Source organism: Strix aluco, chromosome 4 (assembly GCF_031877795.1).
Source record: "Strix aluco isolate bStrAlu1 chromosome 4, bStrAlu1.hap1, whole genome shotgun sequence".
NCBI classification, from domain to species: domain Eukaryota; kingdom Metazoa; phylum Chordata; class Aves; order Strigiformes; family Strigidae; genus Strix; species Strix aluco.
In genome coordinates, this window is record NC_133934.1 from 70,963,837 (window position 1) to 70,980,883 (window position 17,047).

Here is a 17,047-nt window from a genome sequence, read left to right on the forward strand (position 1 = left end):
CATTCTCTGAAATCCTATGATCTTGTGTTTAATATCATTTTTTGTGACAAGAACAAAACCACTCTTGTTTCACTATCTCTATTTTCCCTCCTACACCCAACTGTTCTGTCATTTCCCTGTCAGTCTTTGACTCCTAAGTCAACAAGAGGAGCTTGGGAATACATTTTTTCCTTTTAGTCAACAAGGCCTTTATCAGTTTCTTTGTCAGGTGCCATCTCCCCTTCCCCCACTGCATATAAAGACATTACAGAAAATTTCCAGGATTAAAGTTTCTGTTGTCTGAGATACTATTTGCTGGGTCATGGGTTCATGAGCACTAGCTTGCACAGTTGACTAAAGCCTACATATTAACCAGTTGGTCATCAAGGATCTTGGGAGTTTACGTCTAAGTGTCACCCAACCAAGCACTATCTGGCACTAGTCAAGTTCAATGTCCTTTACTTTAATCAACAGATTCTGTGAATAATCCAAGGACATCCGATTCCTGAATTTCCACAGGCTGATGATATCAGACAGGGGTGACAGAGGAAAAAAAAAAATAAAATTGAACCACATGGAAGAAAACACACTAAAATATCTACACATACAGATTGTAAATTGTTTGTTTATCTAGCCTTTCCAGAAGGGCATTAAATGCATTGAGCTAAAGAGAAATGCTAGAAAGGTAGCACTGACAGGGCTATCAACTCTTCCCTCTGTATTACTGGAGGCAGCTTTTAGAACACATTCAGTAACACAGATAATACCCGCTCATAATTTTGCTGGACACCAGTTTTCACAAGTATGCTAGCCCATCAATTCTGGAGTTGCACTGTAATCCATCAGGAGCAGAACACTCTCTAGCTTAAATAACAGTCAAGAACAGACATACAAATAAGATCACACTTTAATGAAATGCCTTGAACTAATTTGCAGCCTATGTGTATAGCTGTATAGCTATAAAACCTAGGCTGCTCACAAGCAGAAGAATCTAGCGTCCACTGGACTTCAGCAATGCATTTTAGCAGCAAAAAGAATTTAAAAGCAACATGCATATCTACTCGTATTTAAATCAGAAGGAACAAGTCTTATGCTACGTAGATTTTAATCTGTATCTACAGGAACACTGTGCTCTTAAGATTACAGCGTTTCTCATGAAAATAATTTCACATAAAACATTATACAGACTAGATTTCTAAACTGCCTCTAATGAGTTATTAGGATGAATAAGAAACCAGGCAAAACCACAGCATTAGCAATCATACTAGGTGTTAGCATAACATTCCTAATTTAAAAAAAAAAGGGTACTTCTATTAGCATTCCCCTTACCAACTGAAAGTTCATTCCTAAAACCCAACAAAAGAGCAACAAACATTTCATATAATATATTCCCTTCCCCTACTCCTCTTACCTTGATAGCATGCTTCAGTGCATGAGCATCAAAAATATATGTTGGTCTCATCAAAGATACCATCAGTGTTTCAAATTTACCGGTTAGTTCTGATTTCAGGTCATCTACAAGATCCTAATGCAGAACAAACAGTGCTGTAATCAACAAGGACTAACCATTTTAAACGGATGCATGTGTTGTGTATCTGCAAGCTAGAAGACTTTGGAGACACATCAAGAAGCTCAAGGGACAGGGCTCTTTTTGTTTTAATTGGTACCTGAACTAAAACAAATGTAGCCAAATAAGGCAGAAGAAAAGGATACATGAGCATTTGGAAAACCTGAAACATACTGTGATTTTTTTTTTCAATATAGAAATTCTTTAAACCCCAGTTGTTCACTGCACTTGCTATTTGAAACAAAGGTTACCCAGCCAGAATATTAAAGGATCCAACAATGTTGGAAGAAAGAAACAAGCTGTCTTTGCTTTCAACTCACTTATGGTTTTGTTCTCTCCTACTACAGTATTAGGCTGCTTTATTTCTGTCGCATTTTCTAGCTCTAAAATATTCTTTTCCTGCTATCACCTTACACTGCAGACCGAGCATCAAAATATTCAATAACTCCTTCCATACCAAGAGTGAGGTCAGTACTAGAAGCATACTAACAGGAAACTATAGAGCTTTTGCACAAAAATCCGTCTAAGGCATATTGGACCAAAATACAGAAAAAGGAAGTAATTTCTAATCTAAAAGGAAGACTCTAATCTAGCTAGCAGGGTGGGGGAGAGATGAAGGCAGAAGCAAAACTAGATTTTCTTCGAAGGAATCATTTACAGGGAGCATGATAAATGTGCCTCACAGTTTTAAGTAATCACCATAGGCCACACTCAATTCATTTCTAGAGGTATTTTTCTTCTTCTCACCCTGCCAAATAAGGTTTTAAAGGCAGATGCAATTTCTTGACGCTGAGCATTGTTTCTGCTGGTAAGGATCTTCAGAACAGTTTCTTCATCAGTCCCTGAAGTTAGAAAGAACAAAGAGTTACAAACACTCTCTAAAAAACAAACAGCAGTGGCACAAACTCCAAAGGGAATGAAACATGCTTTGAAAATAACAGCCTACCGACAAACAGCAAAAGCATTTAAATAACAAATGTCACCATACCCCAAACTGAGCCACCAGGTTTGGTGTTCTGCTGTTGCAAAAATATGACTGGAGGACCTATGTGTTGTTTGTTCTCCATCAGTGCTCTGTTCCAGACACTGCTCCCAGCACCCCAGGTATCAGCTATAACATTTAGTCACAGTCTGTATTCTACATAGGAGCCTTGCCTTTGGGCTCACCAAGGGATTTACTTTAGGAGAAACAATCTGCCGACTCCCAGCAAAAATCGGTCCAGTAACCCCAAATACCCCAGAGTACAGAAGTGCGGAGCTATTATCCATTTTATATACGATAGCTTGCAAGGTAGCCCTCACAGCACAGCATCTTACTAGCCCTACTGAATTTGGCAATAAGCTGAGGTGTATCACATTTCCCTTCTTCCCTTCCTCCTGCTTCCTCCCGCAGAGGCAGCTTCAAAAAAAGTAGCAAGTTAGGATTTGTTCTCACAGGGACATTTTGGGGCAGAAAGCAATAGTGTGAGTTTACAGACCACTTGTTAGTCTACATTCATGCTGTGTGCTTGTATTCTTTGTTCAGAGCAACTGTACCGTGCTTACGCACTTCCAGACTGAGGGGGCTGTTGCACATTTTTCAAGCACAGAGCTTCTACTATGCTGTAGTAACTCTCCACAGTTGTTGCCTGTACATCCAGTCTAGCTTACTGTGTAGTAAAACACCGTGTGCAGAGAAGCCTGTGGAGTATCAATTTTTAATGGGGAATGTGCAAACCACCTTCTTTCTGCCCTCATGCTAACCTAAAAATAAATATCCTTGAGAGCAGTACAGTCAAAACAAGGACACGCCCAGACTTGTGCAGTCCTGGGGTTGTCATTCCATGGCATGTAGATGCACGCCCTACCCTCATCTGCTAATATAAAAAAATTAGTTCAGAAAGGAAGTTTTCAGAAGAGTGAGAGCCCTTTACTTTTCGTAAAATAAATTATTCTTACCCATTCCCTTCATGGCCTTACGAAGAGCTTCTGCATCAGCTCTGGCATCAAAAGGAGAGAAGGCTGTCACGGTGCCTCTCATGTACTAGAGGGGGAAAAATGGGGTGGGGGTAAAGGGAAAAGGCCATGAAATAGAAGATAGCATCTTTCAGTTCCTCATACATGAGCTCAGACTAAATTTGAACCCACAGTCCTAAAGACGATAGCATTTTTCTTGCAATTATATTTTCTTGCAAACTGAATAGCAGTCTGTGTGTATTTAAACACAGCTCACTCAAAAGGTACTACTATGGTTTTACTCAACAGTACACCAGCTAAGTTCAGGTATATTTACATAATGGTAGTTTGCAGGAGTTGTATGTACAACACTAGAGCCCGAAGGCAGGAAAATGACTAAGTATCATTTGTTCAAGTAATTTGGGAAAATAATTGCACAAATCACAGATGCTAGAAAAGCTGCACAAAGATCCAAGACATGTTTGGAAATAAGAACCTCCCCTCCTCAAGAAAAACCTACTGGAGCTCTCAACCTGTACCACAGATTGTTTCCATCATGTTGCAAATGAAACCTACTGAACTCTGCAATGGCTTTCAATCGTTCGTTGTGTTTCTTTTGACATAAGCAACTTTTTATTCGAGTGATTCAGCTACATTTCTCATCATAGTTTACAGCTAGAAAGAAGTAACAGTTCAAACATAAGGATAAAAGATCAGCTCGTCTAAACACAAAAATAATTCCACTAGGTTTCCATGGAACATGGATCTTCAGGGACTTTGTCAAACACCAATATTCATCACCCTTATGGAAAAGTCTTACCTTTACTTAAACATGGCAGTTCAAGAACCTGTATGTGTATAGCGCAGTAGTTAATTATAAACTATAAAAGTCAGACAATGGCCAAAAGGGGAAACAGTTGGGTTTTGGGAATAGGGAGGTTTTTCTAACAGCTGAAGAAGGGAAATTTCTGGTAAGCATTGCTGTACAACAGTAGTAATCAGTACAGGCAGGACATTTTTCCACTCTCAAGAAAAAGCATGAAAGGAAGTGCCAAGACACCTACTGAGACTGGCACCAGATTATTTCACAGGCAGCACAGCCATCTGGCCTCTGCAATACAGCTTTTCCCTCAAGTTAGCAATTTCAGCCTCACAGTGCTTTGGTTTCAAGTCAATGCATTCATCCAAGATAGGTCAGCCAGAAGAGCACAGACAGAAAAGAGCAGGCAAGCGCTATCCAGAAATTGGTGCCCTGAGGCACTGCTGCCTCTCAGGCCACCTGTGTGTTACTGCCATCAGAAACTCTCTACCCCTCCCACTGCAGAAGCACTAATGAGTTAGATTTATCTCTGCCGTATTTCAGCAAATCAGAACACCAAGCATCATGGTGTTTAATAGCAACAACAAACTTCTTTCTGGTAGATGCCTTCCAATATCCAGCATACTTCAGATGCATGGCAATTCCCCTGAAGCATTCTGCTTTTCCCATTACAAGCAAGTTTTTGGGCAGTACTTCAAATTTAGGCCCAGAAATATGTACTTGTTGTCATTTTCCTAGATAATTCCAAAGGCTTTCACAAAAATTGGGACTCAATTTTATAATCGGAATTTAATTTGGTAAAAGAGATAAAGACTGAAAAGCCTCTGTATTTCTCCTCCTCCCTTACTACCACACCAGCCAGCGTGGGGTTACTTAAAAGTGTATTTCCTGCTGTTTTCTTTCGTATCATCTTAGCATAACTAGTATTACAGAACTACCACAATTCTACTTCAGAAATGACCAATGGCCAACACGTCTGAAAGGAAATAGTTATTGATCTTTAAGTTAAACTTTTCCTTTGCTTATCTTGTTATAAGCAAGTGGAATTCCCCTTCACAATTCCCAAGTCTTGCAACAACAGCCCAACATTCCTCTGTGACTGTTTTAGACAACATATGTGTGAACACTAAATGCTGTATTAAATCTCTCTCTCCACCATCCTTCTCATTTTTGTTAGCTAAGAATCATCCTTCCATAACTCTCTTTTCCAAAGCACAGTGACGAAAGCCTCAACATACACAAAGCTTGATGAACAGTTCCTGAAATTCTTCTGTTGCAGCTGTAGTCTGAAAGTTTTCTTGATGTCTGGGCACCATTTGCATTCCAGGCATTCCCTTCTGACGCACAGTGTTTACTAGATTTTGGCTACCTACCTGCCACAATCACCCTCAATCAGTACTTGAGCTGCACATAGCTTGCAAACCAGAAATATTGCTGTGGCTCTGTCATCCAGCATAATAAAAATCCATGTCACCTGGGTACCACAAAGACAGCAGCTACAATGGCAGAATCTCCAGCTACACCTGCTGCCCTTGACACTCTATGCTGGTGGAAATAGAGCACAACCACAGCAGGGGCTGTTAGCATTAGACAAGTTTGGATACATCTTTGCAGGCCTGAGTCCAACCTACAGTCTAACCGCCTTCAGAAGCCACACGCAGGTAGCTGTGATACTGACAACAGCCGGCCCATCACTGGGAAAGTGTCGAGCCATCCCTAACTTTCACATCAGAAGCCTACTCACCTAGCTCTTTAGAGCACTGCAGCATGGCCCAGCGATCAGGGTATGGCAGGAAATACTCAGGCACACCATGTTTAACAACAACAAATCCATCTAAAACACCCCCATTGTCCAGAAGCACCCTTATTAGTTATTCCAGCCCCAATTTCTCATTTGCAAAATCAATGGACAATGGCAGAAAGCTCTGCAGTGGTAACAAACTCAGTCCATGGAGGGAACAGCTGTCTCCTCCTTCCCAAACATGGCACCTTTTGGCCAGAGAAAGAGAGGGCAAGCGTATGTTCTAAACCACCATCACTGCCTGAACCACTGAAGTCAACTTTCAGTCACAGAGAAACTGAAATAGGAGCTATGAACCAGACATTTCTAATAATATAATAGATCCATACAGAAGAGTTCCTGTCAAAAGCCAGACACTCATTTATCCGACAACTCAGCTACAGTTTCAACATTAAGTAGAGTTTAAACTTTATTGAAACAAACTGGTTCTTGCAGATGGATGACAGCATCACAACTGCTAAGCCATCCTGACCTAATATGAAAAGTGGTGAACTGAAAGACAACTATTTAACATTTATTTACAAGCGTCAAAACTTTTTATAGAGGGAAATAAATTATCGTATTTTTAGTATCTCTACGAATGTTCCTCGCCATTTATGCAAACAGATACACAATAACTCTATAGCCTCACAGGTTGTTTTTATTTTGGTTAGTAAGTTTCCCACCCAGTAGAACCCAAAGCACACAAATAGTCTTTGATTTAAATCCTGTTGTAATCTGGAGCGATCCTTTACTAAATAGCAACACCTTACACTGGGCAGTAAAATATAAAGAGAAGCACAACGTGCAAGACCTCAACAGAAAGAATATCACAAGATTATGACACCCAAAATCCACCCACATTCCTTTGTTTCTACATTCTCCAGTGCACTGACTTGTTAAGCAACCATGTGTAGCACAAGGGCAATTTGTGATTATACACTAGAAATAAACAGCAGCTTCCATTTTCTCCAGACACCTACCGATGAGACCAATGAAGCCCCTAGACACACAAAATAGCGTGAAGAGGAAGGGCAGAGAAAGAAAAGAAGAAAAAAAAAAAAAAGAGACAAAAAAAAGACTTCAAAGCAAGAGATGCTCTTGCTTTAGAATTTATGCCCCTCCAAATGAGGAAATTAATGTTGTCTGTTATTATTGTTTATTCTTCTGTAGCAAAAGTTTGCAGAAGAAGATATGATGTCATCAGGCGAGATGTTTCTAACCAGCACCTCAGAGCTACATTAACTTCTCCCTAAAGACAACTCGGCTTCACAATCTGATGTCATGTGGCCACATATCCTGGCAACAACATTATCTGTAAGATCAACAATAGCCACTTAACGAGGTTCCTTTTCATTTTTCCCACCAAGCACACAAAAAAATTCCCACCCACAAGATCCCACATTTAGCCACTGTTAAATACAAAACATTCATTATCAGCAAACAAAAAACCATACTTGAACTGATTCAGACTTCTCATCTACTTTTGCTCTCTACTGGCTCACAACAAGTTCTTCCCAGTCAGATTTCCCACAGATGTAGAGCTACCCCCTTTCACAATGCTGCTCTGCAGCAACAAAAGTAGCGTCTCATCAATTTGCCACTGGAAAGCCCAGTGTCTAGTCCAGAGAAGGTGCTATGTGACTTTTTTTTTTTTTAAGCAGCCATCTGTTTACAAAATGGCACAGGAAAACTGTAGAACGGTAAGAATGGAAATGGAGAATATCTTCCAGCACACAGGTTGACAAACAGAGAAGGTATGCTATTTTCAGGAGACAGAAGATAGCCCAGAGAGTGACATGCTAGAATAAATTAAAGACTGCCCTAAGATTTCTTGCACAAGAATAGCCATCTTGCAGATAAAGCACACCACAGTCCTCACTGGTAAACTGAAAACCTTTGCAGCCATTGAAGACCACACAGAGATCCCAGATCAAACTGTGCTTTAAAATTACCATCATGTAAGAAATATATAATTATTTCATTACATCCTTACCAAAATGTCAAGGGCAGTAAGATGCAAATTACATTGTGAGTGGATGAATATAGGTGCAGAGCTGATGCAAATGCACAACTAGAAAGACAGCTCTGCAAAACACCTCTCTAAGTTTAGTAACGCTTTAGATTGTGCACTTAAATGGAAGGAGTAAGCTCTGGTCAGCAGACTATATTCACATTTGCCCCACTAAATTTAAACTCCTGACAAAAAACGGAATTACACAACATCTGCACTAAACTCTGAGTCAGTAGAGATAGTGAGGAGAGAAAGAAAAAAAAAAAAAAAAGAGGAGAGGGTGGGAAAGAGAGAGAAGAGCAAGCAACAGCAATGTAGGAACCAATGTAGGGACATTTGCAAAACCACTCAAAGAACCCATCCTCACTCATAACCTCAACAGAGCCAAAGCCCTGCTTAGGACCCAATTCTGAAAAAGCATTTGTAGTCTGGAATGTTAGACACAGTCCTCTGAAGTGCCACTGGAGTTGGCGATACTATTCCTGTGCCCCAAGCCACAGGTGCCCATTGGCAGAACAGGAACTCCAGATATAGCTCACAGCAGCCACACCTTCACCAGCAGCAAGCAATCCTTTCCTGGCAGTTTACAAATGGATACACGGAATACTTCCAACTTCACATTCAGGGAAAGATTTGGGAGTAGCAGAGCAAACCAGATCAGTCCACAGCACGCAAGCAGAAAATATTCTTGTTGCTTTCCTTCCAGATTTCTGAATTCACAAACACGGGGTAACATTTCCAAGGCAGCTCATTCATCAAGCAGCAAGAGATCATACCATGTACATCTATGCACTAACAAAGACCACCACACATACAGATGCACGAGAAAAGGCAGCTTGTTAGGACAGCAGTGCTCCTCCAAAGCAAGGAGATAACCACAGGCATGGAGAGACCAGGCTGCACAGCACATTACAGCATGCTGTAGTTCACCCACAAAATGAATGAACCTTCTTGTCCTGGATATGGAACACACAAAATCCCACAGGTCTTTGGGAAAAAAAATCTTCCCATAACTGATCAAGAACAAATATTTCAGTGACCAAGACTCCAAAGATAATTTACCTTCTTCAAAGGTTTTATTCTTCAGTAACGTTTCTAGACTAAATTGGACTTTAGTACACTGTGTGCAGCCTTTGTGAACCCTGAACCTTTAGTTGTACATATAAATAACCACTGTCAATTGACACTCAACATTTCATGATTGATAGGCACTTTCATTTCTTAACATTACTTCATGGCGCAACAAAATTTAGAACAGACACCTGCCAGGAGGAGCAGAGCTTACTCTTCAACTTTTTTTTTTTTTTTTTTATTTTTTATAAAATGAATTCCAGGCTACAAAGCTTTAACACTCCCAGTCTTTCATGGCTGCATAATCGCACAGGCAAAGAGTACCACTGAAGAGAAAAGCAGTCCTCTGAACATGGAAACTCTAGGACAAGGTGTACCTAGTACAAGACCTCATCGTTCCAATGTCTTCAACCTACCACCATTCACCACAATTAGTAACCCAGCCCCAAGTGTTACCTCAGGCAGTAGAAAATTCTGCTATGTGAAGACAAGAGTAACTGTTTCGCACTAGCAAAGAATAAAATATTCCTTTTACAAACATCAAGAATTAAAGTTCGTGTCTCAGAGTAGACGAGAGAATTGCAAATTTCCATGTTTTTAGTAAAAGGAAGTTACCCTCAAGCCTACATGCAATGCTACATATACGGCAATAAAAGGCTGTCCAGGTAGTTCTGCCTGGTCAGATGCCCTGCACTGGCACGGATAGGGGTCCCTGTATCCCTAAGATGCATCACACAAACCAGTCCTGATGTTTCAAGAAAGAAAAATCCCCTCTTTGTCCCTCAAAAAACAACCCACTCCCAAACTTTAAGGATTTAGTGGAATACTATTAAAAATAAAAACTTTTTTTTTAAATGAAGTACCCTTTCTTTTAAAACTAAATCCAGTCACAGTATGAGTAAATATTCACAGGAGTGTTAAAACACCCCTAATCATTCCACTCATTAAGTTAAAATAATGAAACTAGTATAACAGTAATGTGCAATTACCCTGACCTTTGTGAAGGTACTCATACAACTTGACGGCTTTCACTTCCTACAGCAGTACAAAACCCATAAATATGCCATTAAACTCTTTTACTTTCCAGAGCATATGCATTTGATGCAACTATAGAAACAAACGCCGGAGTCAGCCCCATTTTCCAAGCCTTCATCCAGGCTCAAAACACAGAGATACAAGTGCTACAAATAAAAAAAAAAAAAAAAAAAAAAAAAACGAGACGAAGTACTGGCCGAAGCTGCAAAGGTTCCAGAAAAATTCAAGTTAGATACGGGAAAGCTGGGGACGGGAGTACCGAGCCCCGAGACTCCACGGGGCACAGCCACGGCGGTATTTTTTTCTCCTTCCTCCTCCAGTGGAAGGAGCCTCCACCCAAGCACAATATAAACACACAGTACTGAAAACTTGGCCAAAATAGTGGAAACTAGCGGGAAAAAAAAAAAAAAAAAAAAAAAGTGGTGCCTGACGTGCGCCTCACATGATTAGCTGCTTTCCCCGTCCCCGTCCCCCTCCTCTTCGAGTCTCCCCAAGCTTGGGGATGGGTTGAGTTAGAGCAGACCGAAAATAAATCACGGAGGAGTAAAAGTAAGAGGAGGATGTCCCGGGACCGGCCGCGGCCGGGCAGGGGCGAGCCGGCCGAGGGGCCACGGCGGTCGGCAGCCCCTCAGGGTGGCCGTCAGCCCGCCTCACCTTCGCCATCTCGGGGATCCGTCGGGTCGGGGCCGAGTCCGTGTCTGCAAAGAGAGATGCGATAGTGAGAGCCGGCCCGACCCGACCCGACCCAACCCAACCCAACCCAACCCGGCCGCCTCCCCTCGCCTGGCCTGGCCCGGCCTGCCGGCGCCCTCACCACGAGCCGCCCCGCCGTGCCGCCGCCGCCCGCCGCACTGAGGAAAGCGGGAGGGCGCGGGCCCCGCCGCTGCTTGCCTCAGCCGGGGGCTGGGCCAGGCCCCACCCCGGGCGGGCGGCGAGCCATGGCCGCCTCCCCCGGGCCGCCTGGAGGCCGGGCCGGCGGCAGTTTCACCCCGTCAAGCCGCAGGGGCTCCGCGGCCCGGCCGGGGGAGGCGGTACCCGGGCCGAGCCCCTCCCCGGCGGCTACTGAGGGGGCACCCTGCAGGTCTGGGCGCGCCTGGTCCCCCCCAGGACCCGCGCCCGGTTCGGAAGGAGCGCAGAGAAAGACCTCCCTCCACCGCTTCACCTCCCCGCGGCTCTCCCCTTCAGAGGATTGCTTTCTCCTCCATCTCTGTTATGCCACGGAAGGGTGTAATTAGTGCTTTGTTTCTTGAATAATAAACCTTTTAGAAGAAAAACTACATTTGCAGATAGAGAGCCTCCAAGGGGTGCTCAAGCCCGCTCCTGATGAAATCTGTACAAAAATCAGTTCCCGTTACTCTGAAGAGGATCATATCCCCTCACTAAAGGACAAGTCTGTGCTGAAGTTTAAAGCAGGCATTTTACTAGCTGTCCTAAGTTAGCTTCGAAGCAAGCTAGGTTAGTAAAATAAGCACAATGTTGGAACAGAATGTAAGGGCTGTAGTTGTAGACTATCACTACAGTAAGCAGTTGGGGTGATGACACTCCTTAACATCTTACAGCAGGATCATTTCACAGACCCAGGTATAGGGAAGACACATCCAGTTTGGGAGAGCAACAAATATGCAGTCAGTGTGGCTATTCAACGAGCGTTTTCATCTAAAACTGGAGACTTGCTCCCTCACCCATACAAATGCAGTCCAGCTGCGTGTCAGATGAAAGAAGGAAAAGAGACTGCAACACAAATGGAATTTAGCGTCTTTGCCAAAATAAGACATGAACATAATCTCCCTACGTGAGCACTTTAACATGTAACAGTCACTTCTGTCTTGAAGTGAGTTGTGTTTACCTCGGAAAACACCGACAGAAATGAAGATTGTGATGCAAATTTAAACATTTTGTCCATCATTCCTTGTTGCCCCAGAAGTGCACATGCAGTTCAGCAAAAACATGAGATCCACCCAGCTGGCTTCCTTTGCAGGACTGAGAATCAAATGGTTTGCTAAAATGGCCTGATTTATTTATTAAAGTCTAATTTGAATCTAATCCATTGAAGTGACATTCCACACATGCTCAAAGATACAGGAAGGGAATAGTGAGCTGCTCGTAATATGCACGTGGAAATGCACATCTGGATTAGATGTGGAATAACAATATTTAAGAAAACATTATGGGTTATGAAATGGTTTAAAAAATAGTGGTTGACATTCAAACAGGTTGCTTTTAGTTTAAGCACAACCTTGCTTACACACCCCCACCTCTTTCTGCAAAAGTCTTTTTCTCCTTATATGTTATACCCAGATCAGATAGAGGTCATGCTGCGACCATGTTTCAAGCTTTACCATCTAGAAAGTGCACACAAGCACACACAAAGAAATGCAGTGGGACCTAAATCTGCACTCTTTAACACACTCCAAAATTCTGTCGATCAGATTGAGGCACACAACACAGCGGTAACTGCACGCCAAGTGCCAAATGACACAGGTGTGAGCACAGCCAAATGGAATTCAAACCTCATTAGTGACCGAGATGTGTGATAAGGAAAAGTTATTGGGTAACATGAAAGTTGAAAAAAGGCTCTATCAGCATCATGTGAACAACTAACTAGGTATCTAGAAACCAATAAAGCGGTAGTCCTTGTCACTTTGAAATACGTTGATAGAATCTCTCTGCTGTGTAGCAAACAGCATACACAAAGATTGGTACATTACCTTTACTGACACAAATGTACCTATTAAACATCATAAATAAAACAAACACTTGAATAATTTGCAAAAAGGTGTATATTTCTCTAACAAATTATTTAGCAGTTAATATGTGACCACCTGGAATGCAACTGCACTGCCTCCAAAAGACAGCAGTCCTCCCCTCCCCTCCGCTGCAGCAAGCCCCTCCTGGCTCTCAGCACTGCAATACAAGCTTTGAATTCTAGGCTTCCTATAATGCCAACTACAGTTTAAATCAGGCAATGTGACATACAATTTCTGCTAGCTTAATGAAAATGCTGCAGTGTGTCATGTGTATATAGCACATTAAGAGGCAGGGGGAAAAAAGCTTGTCTTCTCCCCACCTCTTCTCATACCTTCTGACTTAGGAGGATGGATTTTTCTGGATTGTAGGATTTTTGTTTCCTATGCCTTATTTAGTATCCTTACTCACTTATAGCAACTCTCAAACTTAAGGAAATTATCAGACAGATGTCTTTAATTCCATTTTTCCCTTTAAACTTTGTGCTTGGAGGTTGTGGATTTGGCATCAAATTAACACAGGCCTTTTGTTCTGCAGTAAGTGCCTCTGTGTACACTTTGCTCCTCATTTCTAGTGGAGGAAGTCTACCTTCTTTCATTTCAAGATATTTGAAATGGTTTTCCACTCTTCTACGTTTGAGCAGCTTATGCACAATAGCTTGTTATTCTAACCTATGTGAACAGTCTTACCCTCAGCCAAACATGAGGTAATGTTCAGTCAATCAAAAGTAACCTCTGGATTTCTAATCGGTGAAGGACAGGGAAAAGAATCCTGCATGTGAGAACACAGAATATTTTCCTGCTCTGGAGGAGGTCTGACATACATGATCCAAGATGAACTGCAATGGTAGGAAAAGGTTAAACAGAGAAGAGAACAATCTTCTTGCCAACAGATGAAGTTAGGAGTAAAATCTACTCTAGCCAATCTAATATGTGTTTAAGCAAGCAAATATTTGCATAACTTCATGAAGCAAAGAGGCCTGGGGTGATACAGGGGGAAATGTTAGAGTAACACCATGTGAAAGATTTGTCAGTCCATTTGGCAAGAGCAGATGTTTGGAAAAAAATAAAAATCTACTGATCATCACAGAATTTCAGCCTTTGCATTGATTTGAATGCAAAGGGAAGAGGCAGAAATAGCTATACCAGCAAATCCAGAATGAACCTGAAGACATGAACATATACCTGGAGGGAAATGCCTATTGCACAGACTGCCTTCAGTGGAAACAATTCAAGTTAGGCTAAGCCAGTTACAGATAGCAACTCATAAGCATCACATGCAGGACCTTCATGGTCACCATGGGCAAGTGTTTAACTGAACAGCAGCTCTGGTGTTCAATAGTGTTCACCCACAAGCCACAGATAAGCCTTCTAGATTTAGTATAATTTTTTTTTTTAAATGAAGCCTATTTTTCACACAAGAAAAAAAACCGTATGAGGTGAAAGCAGTCTTTCCCCCTTCCAAGCCCCTTCTTGCTCTTTGCATCTTCAAACACTAGCAGAATCATACCGGGACGTAACAGTCTGCTTCCCAATGCTGCTGCTGGCACAGTGCACTTCCAAATCCTTCCTTAACACAGAGCTGGAACAACACCTGGAACAACAAAAAGCAATAAAATATGATGAGAAACAGAGCGGCAGCGCTTTAATGATGTATTTACCTCTGGCACACATTGTGACTCTGCAAGCAGGGCCCTGTCAGTTCCCAATCCACTTCAAGGCACAGGTTTTGTCCATACAGAGCGAAATTCTGGGGTTGGTCTCAAAGTCACACTTTCAAAGGAAAACAAAATTCTGAAACATCACACTGAGGCTGAATGTGCCTCAATTAAGCAACCAGAAGTGTTCAGCAGCCAGAAAGCCAAAGTAACCTCAGAAGCACAGATTACATTTGCAACCTTGCATTTCCTCAGGAGGCAAAGATGGGATTGCATCCATTTGGGGATACATTCTGGAGTCAGTTTTTTGCTCTGGAGATACATTGGCTAGTGGTGCTGTGTCACAGCTTACCGCTCCCCTGACCTAAACTCTTGAAAAGGGATTTTAAAAGCTGCACATTAATCCAAAACTGCATCATGACAAAAAATTGAGATGACTAATCCACATCAAGGCTTGCTGGCTGTGCGTTTCTATTCCTCCAACGAGGTGAGAACCTGGGAGATGCATGGCTAGCGAGAAACCCTGCTTTATGGGACCTCACAGCATCTTCTTTCTGTGACAGAAGAAAGGAAGACTGTCATGGGGACCCATCTCCATTTGTCAAACACTTCTCTACTTTTGGGAGAACACAGGTTTTGCTGCCTCCCAAAGAAGTGCTCCAAAAGCCACCTTTTGTTCTGTGAAACTATTCCTCTGTATATTGTTTTCCTTTAAAAAAAAATATCTAAAACCTCAGTATAACTTGCAGCTCTGAGCCTAGGTTCAAGAGCCTGGTGGCAGGATTGCATGTTACATAGGACAAAACTAGTATGCACACGCTACCCAAAGAAGCGTGATCTCAGTAAACCTTCTGACTTCTGTATGAAAGTCAGGTATGTAAGGTCTAGGCATATTTAAAATAAATAAGTAAGCAAATTTTCCTTGAGCACTGACCACAGTATAAAGTTCAAAATTGCCATCACACCACAGTTACACAACAGAGTTGTTCCAGTTGTAGAAGAGGCAAAGATTGCATACAAGAATCATCAAATATGTGAAATATTTAGCTTGATATGGGGTTTCTAATAAGGGGCTGGAAAATGTTTTCAAAGTCTGGTTGTAGCACTAAAATGCATCTGCATGTTTTTCCAGAAACAATGTCTTAGGGGATGAAAAGTTAGCACAAAAGCAATTCATTCCAAAAGCATGCCCTCTTGCAGTTGCTGTCAAGAGCAGGCTGCTAGATCACAGAAAGACCAGTAACTTCAATTTATTTTTTTTTTTTAAATAAATAAATAGCAAGATGGATGGTTTGCTGTATCAAGACACTCTTCCAGTGGGTGTCCTCATCTCCTGCTCAAAACCACCATACATCGTTTTGCTACCAATAGTATTTCTGAGCTTTTATGTGACACTACATAGCTACCTTTAAGTGCATCACAGAAGAGAAAAAAAGAGCAAGGCCTATATTAAAGGAAAGTTTGCTTCTGCTATGTATCCGAAGGCTGCTGAAAAGGGAAAGGTCCCTCCATTTATCTAACAGAGTTGGAGCACAGTAATCACATTAAAGCCCTTTTCACATGAGATAGAAAGGCCAAGTACACTTAGTGTCCTAGTTAAAATATTTTCTCTTAAAAAAAATCACATTGCAAGATATTTTAAAACCTACTGTAGAGGCACTGAAGTGCAATAGGCTTACTGAGGGAGATTTTCAGGCTTGGGAAATTTCATGGAGCAGATGGTTTCCTTATGAAATTATAACTGAAGATGAATTTTAAATGCTTTTCCACACTTTAATGGCTCTTTGGAAGTGAAACAGTCAAAACTGCTCAGTGAACCACAACTCAGAGGCAAAGGTGAGGGAGGGGAAAAAAAAAGAGCAATTTCAGGGTCATGCTTTGATTAATACTGACAGAGAAGAAATCACTTCTGTTCCAGACTGGGTGCCAGTGGATGGCAATTTCTCAGCGTCTCGTTTCCCTCCACTCTTACACAAGGACAGCAAACAGTTCAGCTGTTAGCACAAATGAAGAGAGCTTTGTGCTGCACTCTAGCACCCTGGGTGGAAGGTACTAGGTGAACACTAAGCAGTAACGCTATTAAAATAAGGGAGAAGTGGGGAGGGTGACACTGGTTTACAGGCAGGGTAAAAAGTTCAGATCTTAATACTGACAGAACGTTTATAAAATTCTTTCCATGCTGCATGTGCCAGCATCAGGGGGCTGCTGAAGGACAGGCTGAGTACAGAATAGAAGAAGATTTTATTTTTTTTAAAAGCACTTTGAGACTTGCTTTGGAGACTAAATATTGGCTTATATTCCAGCAAAGACAACTTCCTGTAAGTGATTCATTACTTCTAATCCACAACCCATTACAGAGGAGTGCTCTGTCAGATTCTTGATTTCTCTTGGGACACCAGTACAATGTGAAAAGGTTAACAGGAGCTAAGAGCATTCATACCAGT

General features: G+C 41.9%; 1 protein-coding gene across 2 annotated transcripts in view; it reads right to left on the reverse strand.

Moving 5' to 3' along the window:
- Positions 1 to 17,047, reverse strand: part of ANXA5 (annexin A5) — a 51,116-nt gene that overhangs the window by 12,124 nt on the left and 21,945 nt on the right. Inside the window, exons 2-6 of one of the 2 annotated variants that reach the window (XM_074823586.1) lie at positions 14,456 to 14,539; positions 10,856 to 10,899; positions 3,485 to 3,569; positions 2,294 to 2,388; positions 1,391 to 1,504 (exon numbers count right to left, since the gene is read on the reverse strand). In XM_074823586.1, coding sequence (XP_074679687.1) covers positions 1,391 to 1,504; positions 2,294 to 2,388; positions 3,485 to 3,569; positions 10,856 to 10,864 — 303 coding nt within the window. In that variant the 5' untranslated portion in view covers positions 10,865 to 10,899; positions 14,456 to 14,539. Of the gene's footprint in view, positions 1 to 1,390; positions 1,505 to 2,293; positions 2,389 to 3,484; positions 3,570 to 10,855; positions 10,900 to 11,015; positions 11,117 to 14,455; positions 14,540 to 17,047 lie in introns of those variants that run through there. The other variant, XM_074823587.1, reaches the window with a different exon arrangement.